Source organism: Ovis canadensis, chromosome 2, assembly GCF_042477335.2.
Source record: "Ovis canadensis isolate MfBH-ARS-UI-01 breed Bighorn chromosome 2, ARS-UI_OviCan_v2, whole genome shotgun sequence".
NCBI lineage: Eukaryota > Metazoa > Chordata > Mammalia > Artiodactyla > Bovidae > Ovis > Ovis canadensis.
In genome coordinates this window covers 29528101-29553929 of record NC_091246.1, presented here as the reverse complement: position 1 = coordinate 29553929, position 25829 = coordinate 29528101, and the positions used below count along the sequence as shown (strand labels likewise).

At 35.6% G+C, this 25829-nt stretch overlaps 1 protein-coding gene across 6 annotated transcripts in view; it reads right to left on the bottom strand.

The window, feature by feature from the left end:
- LOC138433315 (zinc finger protein 782-like) overlaps window positions 1-25829 on the bottom strand; it is a 73738-nt gene that overhangs the window by 29972 nt on the left and 17937 nt on the right. For all 6 annotated transcript variants that reach the window (XM_069575699.1, XM_069575698.1, XM_069575700.1 and 3 more), the window contains one exon: window positions 20432-20558. In XM_069575699.1, the coding sequence (XP_069431800.1) occupies window positions 20432-20558 (127 nt within the window). The remainder of the gene's footprint in view (window positions 1-20431; window positions 20559-25829) is intronic.

Below are 25829 nucleotides of genomic sequence, written 5' to 3'. Positions count from 1 at the left end.
ATCTTCTTTATCTTCTGTTACAGTAGGCTGCCTCTGACACCATGGAAGCTAGAGAGATACTGTTTTTTCCTGCCAGATGAGGTTTGAAGTCCAGGTTCTCCACTTGGCCTCTCACCAGACACCATGAGGGAGGGATTGGGGCCACTTTTTGCTGCTAGTCAGTGCTGAAAGTCCTGGTTCCCCATCAGGCTTTCTCTGTCATCATGCTGTTGGAAAGGTGGAGTGGTACTTGTTAAGGCAGAATGAGGGAAGTCAGTCTTTACTCATGGAGATGGGCTCAGTTTTTCCACGGTGTTTTAGCTGAGGTAGGGCAGCTATCTAAAATTTTCTATTTTTCTATGCTGCCTCTATCCTTTTCCCCATCTAGAGGACGCAGGTTTTACTTGGGCTTTTTTTTTTTTCTTTAGCCTATTCCATTGGTGTTTCTGGATTGTTTCTTTAACCCCTTGTCCAAAGTATTATGTTTGTTTTATATATAATGTCTAGGGTTTTAGCTGTATTTAAGAGAAGGAACAAGGTGAATATGTCTAATCAAAATTGTATGAAACAGTCTCCAAATTTTCACACTTACAAAAACTGCTTTAAAAATTTTCTGTAGCTTTTTAAGTATGTAACATATTTATGTAGTTACAAAATTCAAATTGTTTTTTTAAAAACATATAATTGAAGTCTCACACCTATTCCTGTCCCCTCCAGTCACTCCCCTCCCTCCCATTTTTATTATTTTCTGATTTTCTTCCAGTATTTTCATTTTTTCAGATACAAGCAATTGCATATATTCCTCTCTCTCTTTACTCAAAAGATAACTTTTTATACACACTGTTCTGCTTCTTTTTGATTTAATACATACTGAATATTACTCCTTATCTGTGTATAAACTCTTCTTATATTATGGCTGCATAACAGTCACTTGTGGGTAGATGTAATCTACGCTAAGTCAATCAATGATGAACATTTGGGTTGTTCTTGTTTTATTCCTATTATCAACTATGTTGTGATGAATGACCTTGTGTATGTATTATATTATATCTGTGCAGATATAGCTTTAGGACAGATTCCTGGAGATGAAGTTGCTACGTAAAATATAATACACCTGGAATTTTTTTAGTGCCAAAAATGTACATTTATTAAAGGAACAATCTGATTGAGTTACTATTTTATTTAAAACCCTTAATGTCTACCTATTGCTTAAAAACTTCAGAATATGGCCTCAATATATTCTCTTGGTCCTTTTCTACATGTTATACCATATGCCTTCTTGCTTTCTTGTTGCCATTTCCTTCTCCAGGGGATCTTCCTGACCCAGGGATCAAACCCATGTCTTCTGTATTGCAAGCAAGTTCTTTACTGCTGAGTGAAGAACACCATATACTCCTTGGAATATTTATATTTCCTTATTTCATTTCTTCCTATACTTTCTTTAGAGATGTATTCAAGCATTACTTTATCTTAATAATTCTTTTTGAATTAAAAAAACTTTATAAAATAGTACATAGTTCACTGAACACCTCTCCTGATGTATTCTTCATCCCATATCAACAAATATCATACATTTTAACTTTTATTAAAAAAATGTTTTCAGGCTGCACTGTGAAGCACACAGAATCTTATTTCCTTAACCAGCGATCAAACCCATGTCCCACTGGGAGCATGAAGTCTTAACCACTGGACAGCCAAGGAAGTTTCATATCATACTTTTTTTATAGAAAGATTTCATGGCACTCCCTAAAGTACTGTTACTAGAGAAACTGGATTGCATATTTTTGCTTCTTGATGCCTATCAAATTTAGTTACATTTGTTTATATAATTTGTTTCCCTCTCAAAATGTCACGTTCCCTGAAAGCAGAGATGCTCTGTATTTGTTCATAATTATTAATACTTCTCTACTAGTTAGTTCAATGACTGGACTGAGTATTCAGACCACCCTATGAAAATTGAGGATATGTTATATATCTTCAAGATTGTATAGGGGTCCACCAAATAGTAGGTATTAAGTAAAGACCTAGATGCTAGGAAAGATTGAAAGCAGGAGAAGAAGGGGAAGGCAGAGGATGAGATGGTTGTATGGCAACACCAACTCAATGGACATGAGTTTGAGCAAACTCTGGGAGACAGTGATGGACAGGAAGCCTGGTGTGCTGCAGTCCTTGGGGTCGCAAAGAGTCAGACATGACTTTGTGACCGAACAACAGCAAACAGTTGTTATACTTTAATTTCATTTCTTCAAGATCATATATCATATAAGTGATGATTCTATCAGAGAAGGAGATATAAATTAAAAATGTTTTAGTGACTTTATATACAATTTGTATAATGCAGCTAGAACAGTGAAAAGAGAGAGATTTATATCATTAAATTATTACATTAGAAAAGAAACATCTAAAGCAGTCTCATAGTCAGAAACTAAAAAAGACCACAACCCAACTTAAGCAGAAGGAAAAAAATAAAGAGCAGAAATCAGTGAAATTAAAAACAGAAAAACTACAGAGAAAAGTCTGTAGTTGACAGATAGAAGCTGGTTGAAAAAAGCAACGAAACAAATTTTATTTGAGAGAGAACAAATTATCAACATGATGAATAAAACAAGGATATAAATACAGATCCTACAGACATTAAAATGAAAATAAGAGAATAGTATAAGAAACTCTACACTTTAAATCTAATAGACTCAATTTAAATAGTACTATAACTATTAAGGAAACTGAGTTTGTAACTTAAAACATCCAAAAAGGAAATCTCCTGGCCCTGGTGCTTTTGCTAGAGAATTCCTCCAAACATTTAAAGAATAAACAAAACTTCTACATGGTCTCTTCCAGAAAACAGAAAAGGAGGAAAAAATTTCCAATGAATTGAATGAGGCCAGCATTATATAAATAATACAAGTTTACATTATAAATTTATAAATCCTAGATAAACACAGTATAAAAATATAGACCAATGTCTCTCATGAATAAAAGTGAAAAACTACTTTAAACATGCTAACAAATGTAACTGAGCAATAAATAAAAATATATGACCAAGTAAGGTTTATTCCAATTATGCAAGGCCAATTTATTATTTGAAAATCAGCCAGTGGAGTCAACCATGTTAATGGGGCAAATACGGGAAAAAACATAATCACAGCAGTAGATACAACAGAAGTATCTGACAAAATTCAATACTCATTCATGATAAATGAAAACAAGGAATAGAGGAAAACTTCCTCAAGTTGATGAAGAATAGCTGAAGAAAATCTCCTAACATCACTTGGTGAAAGACAAGATGTTTTTCCTCTGAGGTTAGAAACAAGGCAAATGTGTCCACTCTCATCACTCACAAGAAAGTTCAGCAAGGTGTCAGTATAAAGGAACATCATATAAAAATGTTTCTATAAACTAGCAACTGATAAGGAGACAGAAATTAAAAATACAGTAATATTTACAATCACCCAAAATAAAATACTGAGGTATAAATCTATTTCTATGCTTTAAGAATGAATGAAACATGTAAAAGAAAGAAAACTCTTCCATTCACCACAGCATCAAAAACAATAAAACATTTAGAAATAAACTTAACAAAAGGAAGTAAAAATCTCTACAATGAAAACTATAAGATTTTGCTGACAGAAATCAAAGAAGACACAAACAAATGGATCTGTGTGCATGGATCATAAAAACTGCTCAAATGTCCATATAACCCAAAGTCATCACTAGATTCAATGCAATCTCCATCATAATGATGATGGCATTCTTCACAGAAATAGAAAAAAAAATCTTAAAATCTGTATAGAACTACAAAAGACCCTGAATAGCCAAAGCAACCTTGAGGAAAAAGAACAAAGCTGGAGGTATCATACCTCCTAATTTCAAACAACAGTAGTAAACACTGTATAGTATGGGCACAAAAATGTACAAACCAGTGGAACAGAATAGAGATCATAAAATTAAATACTTGCTTATAAGGTCAACTAATATTTGACAAGGTAGCCAAGGATACCCAATGGGGAAAAGATAGCCTCTTCAATAAATGGTGCTAGGAAAACTGGATAAACACATGAAAAGCAATAAAACTGGAGCCTTAACTTACACCACCCACAAGAATTAATTTGAAATGGATCAAACATTTAAACACAAAACCTGAAACTATAAAATTCTTATTAATAGAAGAAAACACAAGGAAGAAGGTCCTTAACATTGATCTTGGCAATACTATTCTGAATATGACACCAAAAAAAAAAAAAAAGGAAAAGAAATTCAACAAAAGTAAAAATCAACAAATGGGACTACATCACACTTAAAAGCTTTTGCACATCAAAAGAAACAGCAACATGAAACAGCAACATACAGAATGGGAGAAAAAAATCTGAAAATCATATATATGACAATATCCAATATATATAAAGAATTCATAGAGCTCAATAACAAAAGAACAATTCAATTAAAAATGTGCAGAATACCTGAATAATATTTTTCTAAATAAGTCATATACATGGCCAACAGGTATATAAAAAGATGCTCTACATCATAAATCATCAAGGAAATACAAATCAAAGCCACAATGAGGTATCACATCACACCTGTTAAAACGGCTATTATCAAAAAGATAAGAAATAACAAGTGTCAGTGAGGATGTGGAGAAAAGGGAACACTGTATGTGGGAATGTAAACTGGTGCAGCCTTGATGAAAAAGACTATGGAGGCTCCTCAGAAAATTAAAAAATGATCTAACATGTCCAACAATTTCACTTCTGGGCATTTATCTACAGAAAACAAAAAAAGACATATATACCCCCATGTTCACTTCTGCATTGCTTACAGTAGTCAAGATTTAGAAACAACCTAAATGTCTACTGATAGATGAATGGATAAAGAAAATGTGGTACATATATACAGTGGAATATTTAGCTATGAGACAGGAGGATAGCTTGTCATTTCATTTACAACACTGGATGGACTTTAGCACATTATACACTGTGCTAAGTGAGAAAAGTCAAACAGAGAAAGACAAATACTATATGATACTACCTTTATGCGGAATTTTTAAATGCCAAACTTGTAAAAACAAAGAATAAAATTGCAGTTTCCAAGAATGGGGGGGAGGGTGGGAGCAGTGGGTGGTACAGAGCAGGATAGAAGTTGTTTAATATTACAAACTTGTAACGAGTGGTAAATAAGCCCTAGAGATATAATTCACAGAACAGTAAAAATAGGCAACAATACTGTATTATAATCATCAAATCTGCTAAGAGATTATAACTTAATTACTCCAACTACTAAGAAGAAAAGCTTCCTCAGCGGCTCCCGTCCACAATGCAGGAGACACGGGTTCAATCCCTGGATCAGAAGATCTCCTAGAGAAGAAAATAGCAACCCACTCCAGGATTCTTGCCTGAGAAATCCCATGGAGAGAAGAGCCTAGTGCGCTACAGTCCATGGCGTCACAAAAGAGTCAGACACGACTTAGTGACTAAACACACACAGACTAAAAAGAAAGAATAATTATGTAATGTGACAGAGGAGCTAATTGTCACTACAATGGCAAACATATCACCATATAATGTATCAAATTAACAAGTTGAATACCTTAAGTTTATACAGTATTATATGTCAAGTATATTTTAATAAAAAAGTAAAAGAATAGAAAAGGTATTAGGGCTAAAAAGTTCTCAAATCTTGGGAAGGAAATGAACATGCAGATTGATTAAACTCAAAGGTCCCAAATAAGATTAATTAACCTAAAGTACATTGAGACGCATCATCAAATTGTCAAAAGTTACAGACAAAGAGAATTTTGAAAGCAGCAAGGGAAAAGTGACTCATCACATAGAAGGGAGCTCCCATAAGTCTATTTATTAGTCAATTACTCAGAACAAACCTTGCAGGTTAGGAGAGAGTAGGGCATCACCTTCAAAACACTAAAAGAAAAAACCTGCCAATTCAGAATACTAGGCTTAGCAAAAGGATCCTTTGCAATGAAGAAATAAATCTTTTCTGAGAAAATAAAATCTTTTCTGAGAAAAATAAAACTCAAAAAACTAACTGAGTTTGTAACTACTAGATCTGACTTATAACAAATGTTGAATTAAGGGAGTTCTTCAAAATGAAGTGAAAATACATTAGATAGCAAATTGAAAGTCTCACTAATGAAGGCAAATAAATACAGAATAACGTAACACTGTAATAGTTAAAATACTTTTTATGCTAAGATAAAAATTAGATAAAGATTATATAATAGATCCATAATATAAAAAGAAGCAAACTTTGACTGCAAGAACAAAAAGTATGGGGGAAAGAGTAAAAGTGTAGAGGTTTTGTGAGCAGTTGAGGCTATCAACCTAAAATAGATGGTTATAACTACAAAATATTTTAGCAAAAGTCAAGCTAACTACAAAGAAAAAAATGCAATAGACATGCAAAAGATACTGAGAGGAGGAATCAAAAAAAAATCATACAGGAATTACTAAATAATAAAAAAGGACAACAAGACAGGAAGAAAGGGACAAAACAACTGTAAGAGAGAAAACAGTTAACAATATGGTAATAGTATGTCCTCACTTGTCAATAATGACTTTAAATGTAAACATATTAAATTCTCAAATCAAAGGCAGAGAATACATGAATGGATCAAAAAACAAGATTCAGAGATGTGTTATCTACAAGAGATTCATTTAAATTTAAGACAAATATAGGCTAAAAGTGAAGGGATGGATAAAGATATTCCACATAAATGGTAAAAAGAAACATAAGTGGCTATACTTAGAGCAGACAGAATACTGTCTCTGGTGACTAAACAGGTCATCATAAAATGAAAAAATGGTCAATTCCACAGAACATATAACCATTATAAACATATACACATCTAACTAGGTTGCATATGTGTGTATATATATATATAAACACAGATATATACAGAAGATTTCACCCAAGAGAAAAATACACATTCCTTCAAGCACACAGGGATCATTCTTCATGATAGATGTTAGGTCACAAACCAAGCCTTGACAAATTTAAGAAGACTGAAATCATTCTAAGCATCTTTACTGAACTAGACATCAACAGGTAGAAAAAAAGAAAATTCAAAAATGTGGAAATTAAGTAACATACTCTACTGGGTCAAAAAGGAAATGAAAAGGGAATTCTAAAAGTATCTTAAGAAAAACAAAAACACAACATACTAAAACTTATGAGAGGCAGCAAGAGCAGTATAAGAAGAAAATTATAAATGTCTACACAAAAAAGAAGCATATCAAAGAAATAATTAATTTTACATCACAAGGAACTAGAAAAAAGAACTAAGCCAAAGTTAGTAGGAAGAAGAAAATAATAAAGATTAGAGCAGAAATAGAGAACAGAGTAATATAAACTAGAAGTTGTTCTTTTGAAAAGCTAAACAAAGTCAACAAACCCTTACACTAGACTAAAGGGAAAGAAAGAAATTCAAATAAATAAAATAAAAATGAAAAGAGGAGCTATTACAACAGATACAATGGATAAATTACTAGAAACATACAACCTGTCAAAACTGAATCATGAAGAAACAAAAGCCTGAACTGACCTATTAAAAAATAAGGAGACCTTAAGATACTTTTAGAATTTCCTTTTCATTTCCTTTTTGACCCAGTATTTGTCCAGGAGTAATCAAGCAGCTTCGCTGGCAGCTCAGTGGTAAAGAACCCACCTACCAATGCAGGAGACATGGGTTCAATCCCTGGGTCAGGAAGATCCCCTAGAGAAAGAAATGGCAACCACTCCAGTGTTCTTGCTTGGGAAATTCCATGGACAGATGAGCCTGGTGGGCTACAGTCCATGAGGCTGCAAAAGAGTCACATAGGACTTAGTGACTAAACAACAATAATCAGTAATCAAAAATCTGAGGAAGAAAAGTCCAGGGCCAGACGGCTTCATGGTAGAATTCTACCAAACACTCAAGGAATTAATACCAATTCTTCCTAGACTCTTTTAAAAAATGGAAAGCAAGGATCTACTGTAAAGCACAGGAAACTCCACTCAATATTCTGTAATAACCTACATGGGTAAGGAATATGAAAAAGAACAAATACATGTATACATATAACTCAACTACTTTTCTATATGCCTAAAACTAACACAACATTATAAATCAACTATTCTCCAATACACACATTTTTAAAAAAGGACAGGGGACACTTTCAAACTCATTTTACAAGGTCAGCATCACCCCTGATTCTAGAAGCAGAAAAAGTTACTGCAGGAGAACTATAGGCTAATTTCCCTAAAGAACAGACATTCAAAAATCCTCAAGAAAAGACTAGCAAACTAAATTTAACGGCACATTTCAAATAACTTAAACCATGAACAAGTGGGATTTACCCTTGGTACACAAGGATGTGTATTAACTATATGCAAATCAATCTATGTGCTATACCATAAAAAGTGAAAGAAGAAAAGATCACCAAAAATGTGGGAAAAGCGTTTGACAAAGTTCAACACCCATTCAAAATTAAAATTCTCAACAAAATAGGTACAGAGGACAATTTTCCCAAATTAGTAAGGGCAACATATGAAAAGCCTATAACCAATGGGGGAAAACTGAAAGTTTTCTCTCTAAGTGAAAATGCCTACTGTCACTTCTATTAGAACCATGAGAAGTCCTACCCAGGGCAATTAGACAAGAAAAAGAAACAAAAAAACATCTAAATAAAAAATAAGAAGGAAAGCTATCTCTCTTTGCAGATGACAAAATTCTGTATGTAGAAAATCCAAAAGACTCAACCAAAACAACTGTATTAAAACTAATAAATAAATTTAGTATAGTTAGAGGATACAAAAATCAACCTACAAAATTCAGTTATGTTTCTATACCAACAATGAATTATCCAAAAAGGAAATTAAAAAATACTTAGAAATTAACCAAAGAGGTCAGAGATTTGTCCATTGACTATTATAAAATGATGAAAGAAATTAAAGATAGAGGTAAATGGAAAGACATCCCATGTTTACAAATTGAAGAAATACTGTTAAAATGTCCATGTGACCCAAAGTGATCTATAGATTTAATGGCATCGCCGACTCAATGGTCATGAGTTTGGGTAAACTTTGGGAGTTGGTGATAGACAGGGAGGCCTGGCATGCTACAGTCCATGGGGTCACAAAGAGTCAGACATGACTGAGTGAACTGAACTGAACTGAATTCCTATCAAAATCCTAGTGGCATTCTTTATAGAAATAGAGAAAATGATCCTAAATTTCACACGGAAACAAAAAAGATGTTGGCTAGCCAAAACATCTTGAAAAAGAAGAACAATTAGAGGCACCACACTTTCTGACTTCAAAATATACTATAAGGCTATACAGTAATGAGGGCAGGAGGAGAAGGGGATGACGGAGGATGAGATGGTTGGATGGCATCACCAACTCAATGGATATGAGTTTGGGTGAACTCCGGGAGTTGGTGATGGACAGGGAGGCCTGGTATGCTGCAGTTCATGGGGTCACAAAGAGTTGGACACGACTGAGCAACGCTTACTCCTTGGAAGAAAAGTTATGACCAACCTAGATAGCATATTCAAAAGCAGAGACATTACTTTGCCGACTGAGGTCCGTCTAGTCAAGGCTATGGTTTTTCCAGTGGTCGTGTATGGATGTGAGAGTTGGACTGTGAAGAAGGCTGAGTGCCGAAGAATTGATGCTTTTGAACTGTGGTGTTGGACAAGACTCTTGAGAGTCCCTTGGACTGCAAGGAGATCCAGCCAGTCCATTCTGAAGGACATCAGCCCTGGTATTTCTTTGGAAGGAATGATGTTGAAGCTGAAACTCCAGTACTTTGGCCACCTCATGTGAAGAGTTGACTCATTGCAAAAGACTCTGATGCTGGGAGGGATTGGGGGCAGGAGGATAAGGGGACGACAGAGGATGAGATGGCTGGATGGCATCATGGACTCGATGGACATGAGTCTGAGTGAACTCCGCGAGTAGGTGATGGACAGGGAGGCCTGGTGTGCTGCGATTCATGGGGTTGCAAAGAGTTGGACACAACTGAGCGACTGAACTGAACTGAGCAACTGAACTGAACTGGACTGATATAGTCACGAGAGTAATGGAAAGTTTTACGCTAGCATAATGAGGTTTACAGATGAGTGGAACGGTACAGAGAGCCCAGATATACATCCAAACATCTACAGTCAACTGGTCTTCACAAGAGTGCGAAAAACACAAAATGGGGAGAGTACAGTCTCTTCAATAAATAGTACTGGGAAAACTGGACATCCACACGTAGAAACTGAATCTGGACTCTTGTTTCACACTGTACACAAAAATCAATTCAAAATGGATTGAAGACATAAAGGATCTGAAATCACAAAACACTTAGAAAAAAACTTAGGTAAAAGTTCCTTGACATCAGTCTGGGCAATGGTTGTTACATGACAACAAAAGCATGGACAACAAAGGCAAAAACAGACAAGTGAGATCAAACCAAAAAGCTTCTGGATAGAGAAGGAAATAATCAACAGAATGAAAAAGTTAACTCAGAGAATGGGTGAAAATATTTGAAAACTATAATAATAATTATGAGTAGATATCTAAAAAAAATGTAAGAGTCTTACAACTCTACAGGACAAAAGCAAATAATCAGGTTAAAAATGGGAAAAGGACCTGAGTAGACATTTCTCAAAAGAAGCATACAAATGTCCTACAGGAATATGAAAATGTGCTCAACATCGCTAATCATCAGGAAAATGCAAATCAAAACCACAATGAGGTATCACCTCACACCTGTTAGAAAACGGTGATGATCAAAAAGACAAAAGATAAGTGTTGCTGAAGATGTAGGGAAAACAGAACCCTCCTACACAGATGGTGGGAATATAAGTTGGTACAGCCATTATGTAAAATAATAGAGTTTCTTCAAAAAACTAAAAACAGAACTAATTTCTGAGCCAGAAATTTTACTTCTGGGTATTCAAAGCCAGTGAAATCAGTATCTGTACTCCATGTTCACTTTAGTATTGTTCAAAATACTCAAGATATGGAAACAATACAAAAATGTCTATTGGCAGATGAATGATTAAAGAAGATGTGGTATACATACAAACAATAGAATATTATTTAGTCACAAAAAGGAAGGAAATCCTAACATCTGCCCTGACATGGATAAAACTAGAGGACATTATGCTAAGTGAAATAAGCCAGACACAGAAAGACAAATACTGCATGATCTTGGTGGAATTCAGAAGAAACTCATAGAAACAGAGAGTAGAATGTTGGTTTCCAGGGCTTGGAGAGCTAGAGAATGGGAAGATACTAGGTAAAGGGATGCAAAATTCAATTAACCAAGATGAATAAACTATGGAGATCTAATACACAAATGTGACTATAGTTAACAATATTGTATTTTATACTTGAAGTCTGCCAAGAGAGTAGATCTTTTGTGTACTCAAGGCTCCACCTCCAACCTCCAAAAAAAGTAGCTATGTCAGATGCTGGGTATGTTAATTAGCTTGATTGTGGCCATTATTTCACAAAGTATACATATATACTTTGTGAAATAATGGAGGAGAAGGGGACGACAGAGGATGAGATGGCTGGATGGCATCACTGACTCGATGGACATGAGTCTGAGTGAACTCTGGGAGTTGGTGATGGACAGGGAGGCCTGGCGTGCTGCAATTCATGGGGTCGCAAAGAGTTGGATAGACTGAGTGACTGAACTGAACTGATACAAATATAAAAACATCAAGTCTTATACCTTTGTTGCTATTGTTTAGTTGCCCAGTCATGTCCAATTCTTTGCAGCCGCACGGACTGCAGCCTGACAGGCTTCTCTGTCCATGGAATTTTCCAGGTAAGAATACTGGGCTGGGTTGCCATTTCTTACTTTAGGGGATCTTCCTGAAGATCAGGAAGTGAACCTGCAGGGAGTGAACCCGCATCTCCTTCAATTCTCCTGTATTGCAGGCAAATTTTTTACTAAGCCACTAGGGCTTCCCTAGTGCCTTATACCTTAGATATAACAATTTTTGACATTATACCTCAATAAAGATAGAAAAAAATAGGCAAAAGTCATGAACAGACATTTACTATCTAAGGATATAGAGATGGCATATGAACACATGAAAAATATTTTAATTATCACTAGCTATTAAAAAAGGCAAGTTAAGACCAAGATGAAATATTACTACACACCTATTACGATGAACAAGTGGGGTTTACCTTTGGGACACAAAGACGGTTAACTATATGCAAATCAATCTATGTGCCACACCACATTAAATAAATGAAAGAAAAAAAAATCTCAAAAGATGTAGAAAAAGCATTTTTCTAATACAAAAAATAGTGACAATACCAAGTACTAGGAAGGATAAAAAGTAACTGGATTTCTCACAAACTACTGGTGGAAATGCAAAATAGTACAGCCACTCTTAGTAAACAGTTTGGCAGTTTTTATTTTCTTAAATTGAGGCATAATCGATCTACAAATTATGTAAGTTTCAGGTGTACAACATAGTCATTCACAATGTTAAAGGTTATACTCCATTTATGATTACTATAAAATATTGGTCACATTCTCTGTGCTATACAATATATTCTTGTACTTTATTTATTTTAAACATAGTAGTCTGTCCATCTTATTCCCCTACCTCCATCTTACCCCACCCCCTTCACCTTCCTCACTGGTAACCACTAGTTTGCTTTCTCTGTGAGTCTGTTTCTTTTTTGTAATATTCACTAGTTTGTCTTATTTTTAGGTTCCACATATTATATTGGTTCCACTATATAATATAGTGATATTATACAGTATTTGGAAAGCTACAAATATAAAGCTTCCTTTGTAGCTCAGTTGGTCTGCCTGAAATGCAGGAGACCCAGGTTCAATCCTGGGTCAGGAAGATCCCCTGGAGAAGGAAATGGCAACCCACTTCAGTATTCTTGCCTGAAGAATCCCATGGACAGAGGAGCCTGGCAGATTACAGGCCATAGGGTCACAAGACTGGGACACAACTCAGTGACTAATCCACCGAACAGTATCTGTCTTTCTCTGTCTGTGTTATTTCACTAAAGCATAATACAGTCCAAGTCCACGTACGCTGTTGCATATAGAAATTTTCTTATAGCTGAGTAAATATTCCACTTTATATATATATATTTATCTGTGGATGTAAACTTAGGTAGCTTTCATATTTTGGCTGTTGTAAATAATGTTATGAACATTGGTGTGCATGTATCTTTTTGAGTTAGTGTTTTAATTTCCTTTGGATATATACCCAGGAGTGGAATTGCTAGTAGTTCTATCTTTGGTATTTTGAGGATACTTCATACTGTTTTCCACATTTACTGCTTATTGCACCAATTAATATTCCCACCAATAGTATACAAAGGTTCCCTTTTCTCCATATGTTCGCCAACATTTGTTATTTGTAATCTTTTTGATAATAGAGTTTGATAGTTTCTTAAAGAACAAAATATATACTTAGCATACAACTCCAATCACATTTCTGGGCATTTATCCCAGAGAAAAATTTGTCTTACACAAAAATCTGAACATGAATGTTTGTAGTATCTTTATTTATAATAGTCCCAAATTATTAACAACCAAATATGCTTTAATAAGTGAATGGCTAAACAAACTATAACACATTCATTTATAGAGTGGAATACCATTGTAGTAAAAAATAAACTGTTGATATACACACACTACAACTTGGATGGATTTCCATCTCAACACGTCAGAATCTGCATGATTCCATTTACATAATGTCCTGGAAATCGTACAGATGAAGAGCCAATTAATAGTTGGCAGAGATTATGCATAGTGTGGGAGAAAGGATGGATATGAAAATAAAGAGGTAGCATGGAAGAAATCTTTGTGGTGATGGAATAGTTCTGCATCTGAATTGTTGTGGTGATTACATGAATCCACATATAGCCTAGCACACCAAAATCACAATTAACTGCTGAATAACCATTGATAAGAAAGACTGGAATCTACCAGAAAAAAAGATATTCTACATCCAAAGACAAAGAAGAAACCATGACACAGTAGTTGGGGAGTCCTCACAATGTAATCAAATCCAACATCACCCAGGTGGGTGAACCACCAACTGGAGTGACAGCTCTGAGCCCCATGCCAGACTTCTCAGCCTAGGGGTCCAGAATAGGGAGGAGTAGCTCCCAGACCATGTGGCTTTGAAGACTAGTAGGTCTTGACTGCAAGAGTACCACAGGACTGGGGAAATACTCCGTTCTTGGAGGGTACATACAAGGTCCTGCACACACTGGGCCCAGGGGCAAAGCAGTGACTCCGAAATGAAAAAAAAAGAAAAAAAAGGTTGTGACTCCATGGGACCTTGGGCCAGACCTACCTACCAGACTTGGAGGTCTCCTATGGCAGCTGTGGCTCTCTCTAGGGTCTATAAGCTGGTGGCGGACACAGAAGGGACATAAACTCTGGCTAGAAGTAGACATTTTTGGTTCTTGGCAATGAGATTTTGCCCCACCCAACAGCTCCCACCTAAAAGCTCCAGTGCTGGGACACCTCAGGCCAAACAACCAACAAGGTGGGAGCAAGCCCGATCCATCAGCAGATAGGCTGCCTAATGACATCTAGAGCCCATAGCCACCTCTAGATATGCCCCGTGACACAGCCCTGCCTACATGAGTGACAAGACCCAGCTCCTCCACCAGCAGGCAGGTACCAGACTCTCCTGCCAGGAAGCATGCAAAGGTTCCAGACAAACCTCACCCACCAGGAGACAGACATAAGAAGCAAAAAAATTACAATCATGCAGTCTGAAGAACTGAGTCCTCAAACAGGTCAGAACCTATCCTAGGACCAGCTGATCTCTGGTCCTTAGGTGATAAGAGGGGAGTGTACTGATGGGACACATAGGACATCCTCTACAGAAAGTACTATATTCATAAAAATACAAATAGAAATTTTTAAAGGGATGGAAAAACAGCATTTCCCAGATAAAGATACAAGATAAAACCCAGAAGAACAACTTAGTGAAGTGGAGATAACCAATTTATCATAGAAAGAGTTCAGAGTAATTATTGTAAAGATGAACACAAAATTGAGGAAAAGAATGGATGCATAGAGTGAGAAGTTACAAGAGGTTTCTAGCAAAGAGTTAGTAGTATAAAGAACAACCAAAGAGAGTAGATGAATACACTAACTAAAACAAAAATACACCAGAAAGAAGCAACAGAATAAACGAGGCAGAAGAATAAATCAGTGAGCTAGAAGAGTGATGGAAATCACTGCTGTGAAACGAAATTAAGAAAAAGGAATGAAAAGAAACGAGGATAGTTTATGAGACCACTGGGCCGAGGTCAAAGGCAATAGCATTTGGATAGTAGGGGTCCAAGAAGGAAAGAAAGGGACTGAGAAAACATTTGAAGAGATAATAGGTGAAAACTTCCCCTACATGGGAAAGGAAACAATCACCCATGTCCAGAAAGAACAGGGAATTCCATGCAGGATACACCCAACGAGGAACATGTCAAGACACTGAGATCAAACTGACAAAAATTAAAGACAAAGAAAAAAATATTAAAAGAAGGTAAAAGCAAAAAATAACATACAAGGAAATAAGACTATCAGTTGATTTTTCAGCAGAAACTCTGCAGGCCAGAGGGGAGTGGCACAATGTATTTAAAGTGCTAAAAGGGAAAAATCTACAAATGACAACACTCTACACAGAAAAGGCTTTTGTTCAGATTTGATGGAGAAATCAAAAGCTTTATAGACAAGCAAAAGCTAAGAGAATTCAGCACCACCAAACCAGCTTTACAATAAATGCCAATGGAACTTCTCTAGGTGGAAAAGAAATGGCAATAACTAGAAACATGAAAATTACATAGTGGGAAAGCTCACTAGTAAAGACAAACATATAGTAAGGTAGGAAATTATTTACACACAAGTATATCAAAACCAGTAATTGTGAGATATGGAGAGTAGAAGCACAAGGCATTCTGAAATGTAAATAGAAATTAAGAGACCAGCAACTTAAAACAATCATGTATATATCAATATATGCATACTGCTATATGAAAACATGGTAACTGCAAACAAAAATCTAAGATAAACACACAGAAGAGAAAAGGAATCCAAACAACAAGAGAAGAAAACAAAGGAAAGAAAGAAAAGGCCTGCAAAAAAATCTAAACAATTAACAAAATGGCAATAAGAACTTACATATTGATAATTACCTTAAATGTAAACAGAGTAAATGCTCTGACCAAAAGACAGAGACTAGCTGAATTGAGAGACAAAGAAAGAATTGTACATATGTGGTCTACAAGAGACCAACCTCAGATCTATAGACACATACAGACTGAAAGTGAGAGATGGAAACAGGTGTTCCACGCAAAAGGAGATCAAAAGAAAGCTGGAGTAGTAATACCATATCAGACAAAATAGACTTTAAAAATAAAGACTGTTACAGAGGACAAAGAAGGATACTACATAATGATCGAGCGATAAATCCAAGAGGAAGATAAAACAATTCTAAATATGTATGCACCCAGCACAGGAGCACCACAATATATAAGACAAATGTTAACAGCTATTAAAGGAGAAGTCAGTACTAACACAGTAGTACTGGGGAACTTTAATGCCCCACTTGTATCAATGGATAGATTATCCAGACAGAAAATGAATAAGGAAACAGGGGCCTTAAATGATACATTAGACCAGCTGGCCTCAACTTATATATACAGTGTTCCATATGAGAGTTGTTATTAGGTTGCTAAGCTGTATCTGACCTTTTTGTGACCCCATGGACAGAGGACTCCAGGCTCTTCTGTCCATGGGATTTCCCAGGAAAGAATATTGGAGTGGGTTGCCATTTCCTTCTCCAGGGGATTTTCCTGAACCAGGGATTGAACTTGTATCTCCTGCATTGGCAGGCAAATTCTTTATCAATGAGCCACAAGGGAAGCCATACAAAAGTAGCAGAATACATACTCTTTTCAAGTGTCAATGGAATATTCTCCAAGAGAGATTACATGCTGGCCCACAAAGCAAAACTTGGTAAATTTAAGAAACTTCAAATCATATCAAACTTTTTTTTTCCCCCAACCACAATGATATGAGATTCAAAATAAACTGTAGGGAAAAAAAACAAACACATGGAGGCTAAACAACATGCAACTAAACAACCAAAGGATCACTGAAGATATCAAAGAGGCAATCAAAAAATACCTTGAGAAAAATGAAAATATGACAGTCTAAAACCTATGGCATGTAGCAAAAGTAGTTCTAAGAGGAAAGTTTATAGCAACTGAAGCTTACCTCAGGAAACAAGAAAAATCTCAAAAAAAGAAAAAAAAAAAAACAAAAAAACAGCCTAGCCTTACACCCAAAGCAACTAGGAAAAAACAAACAAAACCAAAAGGTAGTAGAAAGAAATCATAATAATCAGAGCAAAAATAAATTAATAGAGACAAAGAAAATAATAGCAAAATCAATTAAATTAAAGCCTTCTTCTTTAAAAAGAAAAACAAAATTGATGAACCTTCACTCAGACATATCAAGAAAAAAGAGAGGGCCAAAAATCAATAAAATTAGAATTGTAGTAGAAGTTACAACCCACACCATAGAAATAAAGGCTCACAGATGACTACTACAGGCCAACAAAATCAACAAAAAATGGACACCTAAGAGGAAGCAGTTAAATTCTTAAAAGGTAAAATCTCCCAAGATTGAACCAGGAAGATACAGAAAATATAAACAGACTAATTACCAGTATTGAAATTGAATCTGTGTTTTAAAAAACTCCCAACACAGAGAAGCCCAGGACCAGATAGCTTCACAGGTGAATTCTAGCAAACATTTAGAGAAGACCTAACACCTATCCTTCTGCAGTTATTTCAAAAAACCACAGAAGGTAATTTCCATTAAAATTTCCATTACCTTCTTCCATTTTTCAGGCAACTTCATAATTCCATTTCCCCAAAACTTTTTTTATCTTTTTGAGCAAAGAATGTTTCCAGGGTCCTTTTACAGTCTCCAGGGGAGCTGAAATTTCTTCCATTAAGAGAATTTTGTAAAGACCAAAAAAAAGGAAATCTGAAGGTACAATGGCTGGTGAATATGGTGGGTGAATCAGAACTTCCAGCCAAAGTGCAACAGTTTTTGCCCAGTCATCAAAGAAACATGTGGTCTTGCATTAGCTTGATGGAGACTATGCATTTTCTGTTGACTAATTCTGGACACTCTTCATCAAGTGCTGCTCTCAGTTGGTCCAACTGGGAGCAATTCTTGTTGGAATTAATTGTTTGGTTCCCCAGAAGGAGCTCATAACAGGATTCCCTTACAATCCCACCACACACACAACACCATCTTCCTTGGAAGAAGACGCCTTTGGTGTGATTGGTGGTGGCTCATTTCACTTGCCCCCACAATCTCTTCCATTTCACATTATTGCACAGTATCCACTTTTCAACACCCATCACAATTTGTTTTTAAAATGGAACATTTTTATTACGTTTCAGTAGAGAAATACATGTGAAATATGGTTAAGAAGGTTTTTTCACTTCGCCTAGGTGGAACCTAAACATCAAAGTGATTAACATAACCAAGCTGGTGCAAATGACTTTCAAATCTTGACTTGGATATTTTGAGTATGTCAGCTATCTCCTACTTGATGTAACATTGATTCTTCTCAGTTAATGTCTCTATTTGATCATTATCAACTTCAACTGGTCTACCTGACCATGGAGCATTGTCTAGCAAGAAATCTCCAGCACAAAACTGCACAAACCACTTCTGTCTTGTTTGATGAGTCACAATACCTTCTCCATACACTGCACAAATCTATTTTTGTGTTTTAGTTGCATTTTTACCTTTGTTGAAATAATAAGGCATAACATGTCAAAATGGATGCTTTTTTCTTCCATCTTCAATATTAAAATTGCTACACAAAAATTCACCAATTTTGATAAGTTTTTTTTAAAATGGATGCTGATGTGACAGCTGTCACAATAAAATCTAATAAACTGGTTTCGAATGACATTAAAGACAACTAAAGCACTACTCGAGCCATTTTATGGGAAAAAAACAAATGAACCTTTTGGCCAACCCAATATAAAATAGATAACAACAAGGATGTACTCTGTAGCACAGAGAACTATACTCAGTATTTTGTAATAACCTATCAGGGAAAAGAATCTGGAAAAGAATATATAACTGCATCACTCTGCTGTATACCTGAAACTAACATGATATTATAAATCAACCATGCCTCAATACAGAATTATAAAGTAAAAAAATGATATAAAGATATTTACATTAATTGTACCAATGCCTATTTCCTTGTGTTAAGACTATACTATAGTTATATAAGATATAACCATTAGGGGAAACATAAAGAATACAATTGTTCTAAATCCCTGAATCTTAATCATGTCATATAAAAAATTTTTAAGTATATATGCAAACCAAAACCATCTGTAAACATTTTCTTCTAAAAAGGTAAGCCAGACCTGGAGAGGAAACATTTTCAAAACATGTATCTGGTAAGATCTGAACTCCTTCAACTCAACAATAAGACTCAAACCAAAAAACAAAATGAAAAAAAATGGGCAAAAGATTTGATGAAACACTTCATTAAAGGAGATTATGAATGGTTAAAAAGCACATGAAAAGAAGTTCAACATTGTTAATTACCAGAGAAATGCAAATTAAAATCCAATAAGATGCAATTAGATGCAACTAGACATTAACTACAATGGTTAAAAATAGTAAGACTTACCAAACCAAATGCTGGTAACCAAACAGCAATGGAACTCTTAGGCATTGCTTATAGGCATGAAAAACAGTAGACCCAATGGGGAAACATCTGGAACTTTCAGAATAAGTTACATATAAACTTACCAGAAGGCTAGGTAAGCCCACTCCTAGGTATTTACATAAGAAATAAAAACATATTGACACAAAGACTTATATGTGAATGTTCATAGAAGCTTTATTCATAACAGCTCCAAACTGGAAAAACACCCTTGAAGCCATGAGCTGAAAGAATAACAAACTGTAGTATATGCACACAAAAGAATTCTACTCAGGATAAAAAGAATAAACTGGTGATACACACACAGGAGTCTCAAAAGCATCATGCTAAATGTGGAAGTCAGACAAAAGATACTATATATAAATTCATTTATATAAGATTCAAAACAAGGAAAAAGTATTGAATAGAAAATAGATCAGTGATTGGTTGGCATCTGAGAAGAGGTATGAGAGGAAGGGACTCACTGTAAAGGGGTACAAGGAATTTTGGGGGGATGATGAAGATATTCCAAGCCATGACTCTGATGATGGTAATCTACTGCGTAACTTTTTAAACTTATTGATTTGTACAATAAAGTGCTGAATTTTATTTTTCATTTAATATTCCTCAATAAAAGTAGTATTTTTAAAAAGAAAAAACTGAATCTGCATTCTTGAGGAAGTTGCATGGTAAGGTCTGCTCACCCACTGAGACGAGGTGGCTGTAGTTCTCCAGCATTACATCTCTGTACAGGGTCCTCTGAGCAGAGTCCATCTGATGCCACTCTTCCTGGGTGAATTCCACAGTCACATCCTTGAATGACACTGATGCCTGAAACAATATATTTCTACTCAATCTGAGGGTTCAGAATCAGGACGTAGAAAGTATTTTTGAAAACTAACTCATACTATATTTTCTGTTTATGTTTTAATGATTATTTTATATTGGTCTATAGGTGATTTACAATATTCTATAAGTTTCAAGTGTACAGCAAAGAGATTTATATATATATATACATATATTCTTTTTCAAATTCCTTTCTCATTTAGATTATGACAGAATACTGAGCAGAGTTCCCTGTGCTATACAGTAGGTCTTTGTTGGTTATCATTTTAAACATAGCAGTGTGTATATGTCAATTCCAAACTCCCAATTTAGCCCTCCCTCCCCACCTTTCCATCCATGATGCTGCAAATGGCATTATTTCATTTTTTAATGGGTGAGTAACATTCTACTGTATATATGTACCACATCTATATAGATTCTTTGATGAAGATTTAGGCTGCTTCCAGGCTGTGGCTACTATAAACAGCACTGCAGTGAACACTGGGGTGAATGTATACTTTCAAACCATGGTTTTCTCCTAACATATGTTTAACTGTTTAGAGTTTAAAACAAAATGCTATAAGCAACTCTGCCTTTACACTAGAACAGGGTTTCTTCAATTTTGCACTACTGACACTCTGGACCAGATAAAGCTCTTTCTGTGGAAGACTGTCCTGTGTATTCCAGGATGTTTACCAGTATCCCTACTTCTACTAATCAGATATCAATAGCATCAACCAAAAATATCTTCAAATACTTGCAAATATCGCCTAGGAAGAAAAATCTCTCCTCATTAGTGGACAATATCTTCAGCAACAAAACAAACTACCCAATTTTAGGGATGATCTATCCTAAGGCAAAGCAACAGAGATAAAGAATGGGAATTAATCCTTAGAGGAAAAAAATCTGGTCACTTTTTTTTTTTGTATAGCTATACAAAGAAATGCTCCACAACCAACTGATAGATGCTGATGCCATACACAGAGACTGGAAAAATAAATAAGAACCAGAGGTTGGGTCACAGAGAGTAGATGTTGTTCAACTGTACTCAAAACACCTGTGGAATTTACAAATAGAATTACTTCATGATTGGCTGCATGATCCTGGAATGAAGAAGGGAGGTCTAAAATGAAAAAAAGGATTTAGGAGACGTTAGTCCTTAAGATGATAATTGAAGTCATTAGAGAAAAACGGTTGGTTCAGAAAGGATATAGAAATTTTAGGAAAGAAAACAATCAAGGAATAAATTCAAGGGAATACCAAAATTTAAAAGTATGGTATAAAGATAAGCCAGGAAGACTGAGAAATAAATTCTCAGTGGTAAAAAGAGAAAACAAAAATATTAAGAATGAAGTGAAGTGAAGTTGCTTAGTCATCTCCGACTCTTTGCGACCCCACTGACTGTAGCCTACAAGGCTCCTCTGTCCATGGAATTTTCCAGGCAAGAGTACTGGAGTGGGTTGCCATTTCCTTCTCCAGGGAATCTTCCCGACCCAGGGATCAAACCCAGGTCTTGTGCGTTGCAGGCAGACACTTTACTGTCTGAGCCACCAGGGAGAATTACAACCAAATATTGTTTCTCTAGTTTAAAGGAATAGACTAAACATACATACTTATATCTCCTGTCTCCAAAAACACATTCAGGTAAAATACAAAACTTTTAAAGTAATAAAAATATGACAAAAGAGGAATGCAGAAAAACCCCAGCACAAGGCCTGAATTTTGAAAAAATTCTGGAAGATAGAGGGTAAGGTAATACTAGATTAAAAAAAAATTAGAACACTATTGCCCACAGTCTAATGCAAACATAGAAGTGGGCAAAAGGAGCAGTGCACTAGTGAGAGCCCAGAAAGATGTCTAAGCTTAAACTAGAGAAAGCGGATAGTAGGAAGAATAATAAACAGAATCACTTTCCTATTTAAATACAGATAACATCATTTAATGAGTGAGAAAAGGCTGGATACAAATGTCATTTGGATAAATAGATGGCCATCTGGAAAAGAGAGGTCCCTATATCACATCACAGGGCAGGAAAAATTAAAATATATTCAAGATTTAAATGTGAAAAATAAAACCATATTCTAAAAGACTACAAAGAACAATTCTTTTATATCGTTATAGTGGGTAATGGCCAACAATGACTAAAAATCAACAAAGCATAAAAGAAAAAAATGCTAAATTCGACAATATAAAGATAAAATGTTTTCAAAAGACTCTGAATAGACAAAGCAATTTTGAAAAAGAAAATAGAACTGGGAGAGGGGATCAGGCTACCTGACTAGAGATCATACTACAAAGCTACAGCCATCAAAACAGTATGTTACTACCCCCCCAAAAGAGACAACTCAAAACTTATGGGATGCAATAAAAGAAGTGTTAAGAGGAAAGTTTACAGAAATACAAGCCAACCTCAAGAAACAAGAAACATCAAATAAACAACCTAACCTTAGAATATTAAGCAATTAGAAAAAGAACAAAAAACCTGATGAAGTTAGTAGAAGGAAAGAAAGCATAGAGATCAGATGTTTTATTTATTTTGAAATAAATGAAAAAAGAGCAAAGTTCAATAAAACTGAAAGCTGGTTCTTTGAGACAATAAACCAAGTTGACAATTAGCCAGACTCATCAAAGAAACAGGGAGAAGACTCAAATCAACACAATTAGAAACGAAAAAGAAGAAGCTACAACAGACAATGCAGAAATACAAAGGATCATAAAAGACTACTACCAGGAGCAACTATGTGCCAAAAAAATGGACAACCTGAAAGAAATGGACACATTGTTACAAAAGTATAACCTTCCAAGACTGAACCAGGAAGAAACAGAAAATATGAACAGACCAATCACAAGCACCGAAGTCAAAACCATGATCAAAAATCTTCCAACAAACAAAAGCCCAGTGCCACACAGCTTCAAAGGCAAATTCTATCAAACATTTAGAGAATAGTTAACACCCATCCTACTCAAATTTTTCCAAAAAATTGCAGAAGGAGGAATACTCCCAAACTCATTCTATGAGGCCACTCTCACCCTGACACCAAAATGAGACAAAGATACCACAAAAAAAGAAAATCACAGGCCAATATCACTGATGAATATAGATGCAAAAATCCTCAAAAAAATTACAGCAAACAGAATCCAACGACACATTAAAAGGATCATACACCATGATCAGGTGGGGTTTATCCCAGGGCTGTAAGGATTCTTGAATATACATAAGTCAATAAATGTGATATACCATATTAACAAATTGAGAAATAAAAACCATAGATCATCTCAATAGATGCAGAGAAAGCTTTTGACAAAATTCAACATCCATTTATGATAAACATTCTCCAGAAAACTAGCATAGAAAGAACCTACCTGAACATAATAAACGCCATATACAACAAACCCACCCCAAACAACATTCTCAATGGGGAAAAACTAAAAGCATTTCCTCTAAGGTCAGGAACATGACATGGGTGCCCACTCTTGCCACTGATAGCTTACGGTGAATGCTGCCAGATTTGTGATCTCTAAAAAAGATGTAGCTTCAGGACCAAGGACCAGGCTTGATCACTCAAAAGAGCTTTTCTGTAGCAGTTTTATTAAAGTAAGAAAAGGGACAGAGAAAGCCTCTTGACATAGACATCAGAAGGGGGATGGAGAATGCCCCGCTTGCTAGTGTTAGTTATTAATTATAATAACTTTTTAAATTAGTTATTAACAATAAATCAAAAGACTGTCTCAAGGTTGTAAAGATCTTACTAGACCCACTCCCATAATTTACATTTTAAGATAACAGGATTAGCTAGAAGGTTTTCAGGAAGGAGAAACTATCCTCAAGCAGGACACATCGTTGTTATATAATCCTTCAGTTCAGTTCAGTTCAGTCAGTCATGTTTGGCTCTGCGACCCCATGAACCACAGCACGCCAGGCCTCCCTGTCCATCACCAACTCCCAGAGTTTACCCAAACTCATGTCCACTGAGTTGGTGATGCCATCCAACCATCTCATCCTCTGTCGTCCCCTTCTCCCCCTGCCCTCAATCTTTCCTAGCATCAGGGTCTTTTCAAACGAGTCAGCTCTTCGCATCAGGTGGCCAAAGTATTGGAGTTTCAGCTTCAACATCAGTCCTTAGTACAGAGTTTAAACAGAGTTGTTTGTTGTGTAATCATCAGACTAAGGAATGTAGAGGGGAAAAAAAGATGTCCTTTCCTCCTCCTTGAGAATTCCAGATCCCTATCTCTGCCTTGAGAGCCCAAGACCCCTTCTCCTCCTCAGAGACCCCAGACTTCGTATCAACCTGCCTAGGAATCGACTCTCTCACCACTACTATTCAATATAGATTTGGAAGTCCTTGCCATGGCAATCAGAAAGGAAAAAGAAATAAAAGGAATCCAGACTGAAAAACAAGAAGCAAAACTTTCACTATCTGCAGATGACAGGATACTAAACACAGAATACCCTAAAGATGCCACCGGAAAATTGCTAGAGCTAATCAACGAATTCAGTAATGTTGCAGGATACCAAATGATACACAAAAATCCCCTATATCTGATGCTAACAATAAAAAATCAAAAAGGGAAATCAGAAAGTAAACAATCCCATTCATCCCTGAAACAAAAAGAATAAAATATCTAGGAATAAACCTACCTAAAGAGATAAAAGACATACATGCAAAAAACTATAAGATATTGATGAAGGAGATCAAACAGATGGAGATATATACCATGTTTTAAATTAGGAGAATCAATATTGTGAAAATTTGAGAATACTACCCAAAGTCGTCTACATATTCAATGCAATCCCTATTCAATTACCAATGGAATTTTTCCAGAACTAGAACAAAAAGTTTTACACATTGTTTGGAAACCCAAAAGACCCCGAATAGGCAAAACAATTGTGAGAAAGAAAAATGGAGATAGATGAATCCATCTTACTGACTTCAGACTATGTTACAAAGCTATACTCATCAAGACAATGTGGTACTGGCACAAAAAGCAAAATACAGCTAAGCAGAATAGGATAGAAACCCCAGAAATAAACCCATGTACCCATGAGTACCTTATTTTTGAAAAAGGAAGGAGGAATATACAATGGAGAAAAGAGAGCCTCTTAGCTGGAAAAACTGGACAGCTACATGTAAGAGAATGAAATTAGAACACTTCCTAACAAACTCAAGTTGAATTAAAGACTTAAAGGTAAGGCCAGAAAATATACAGCTCTTAGAGGAAAACACAGACAGTACATTCCTTAACATCAATCACAACAAGATCCTCTTTGACCTCCTC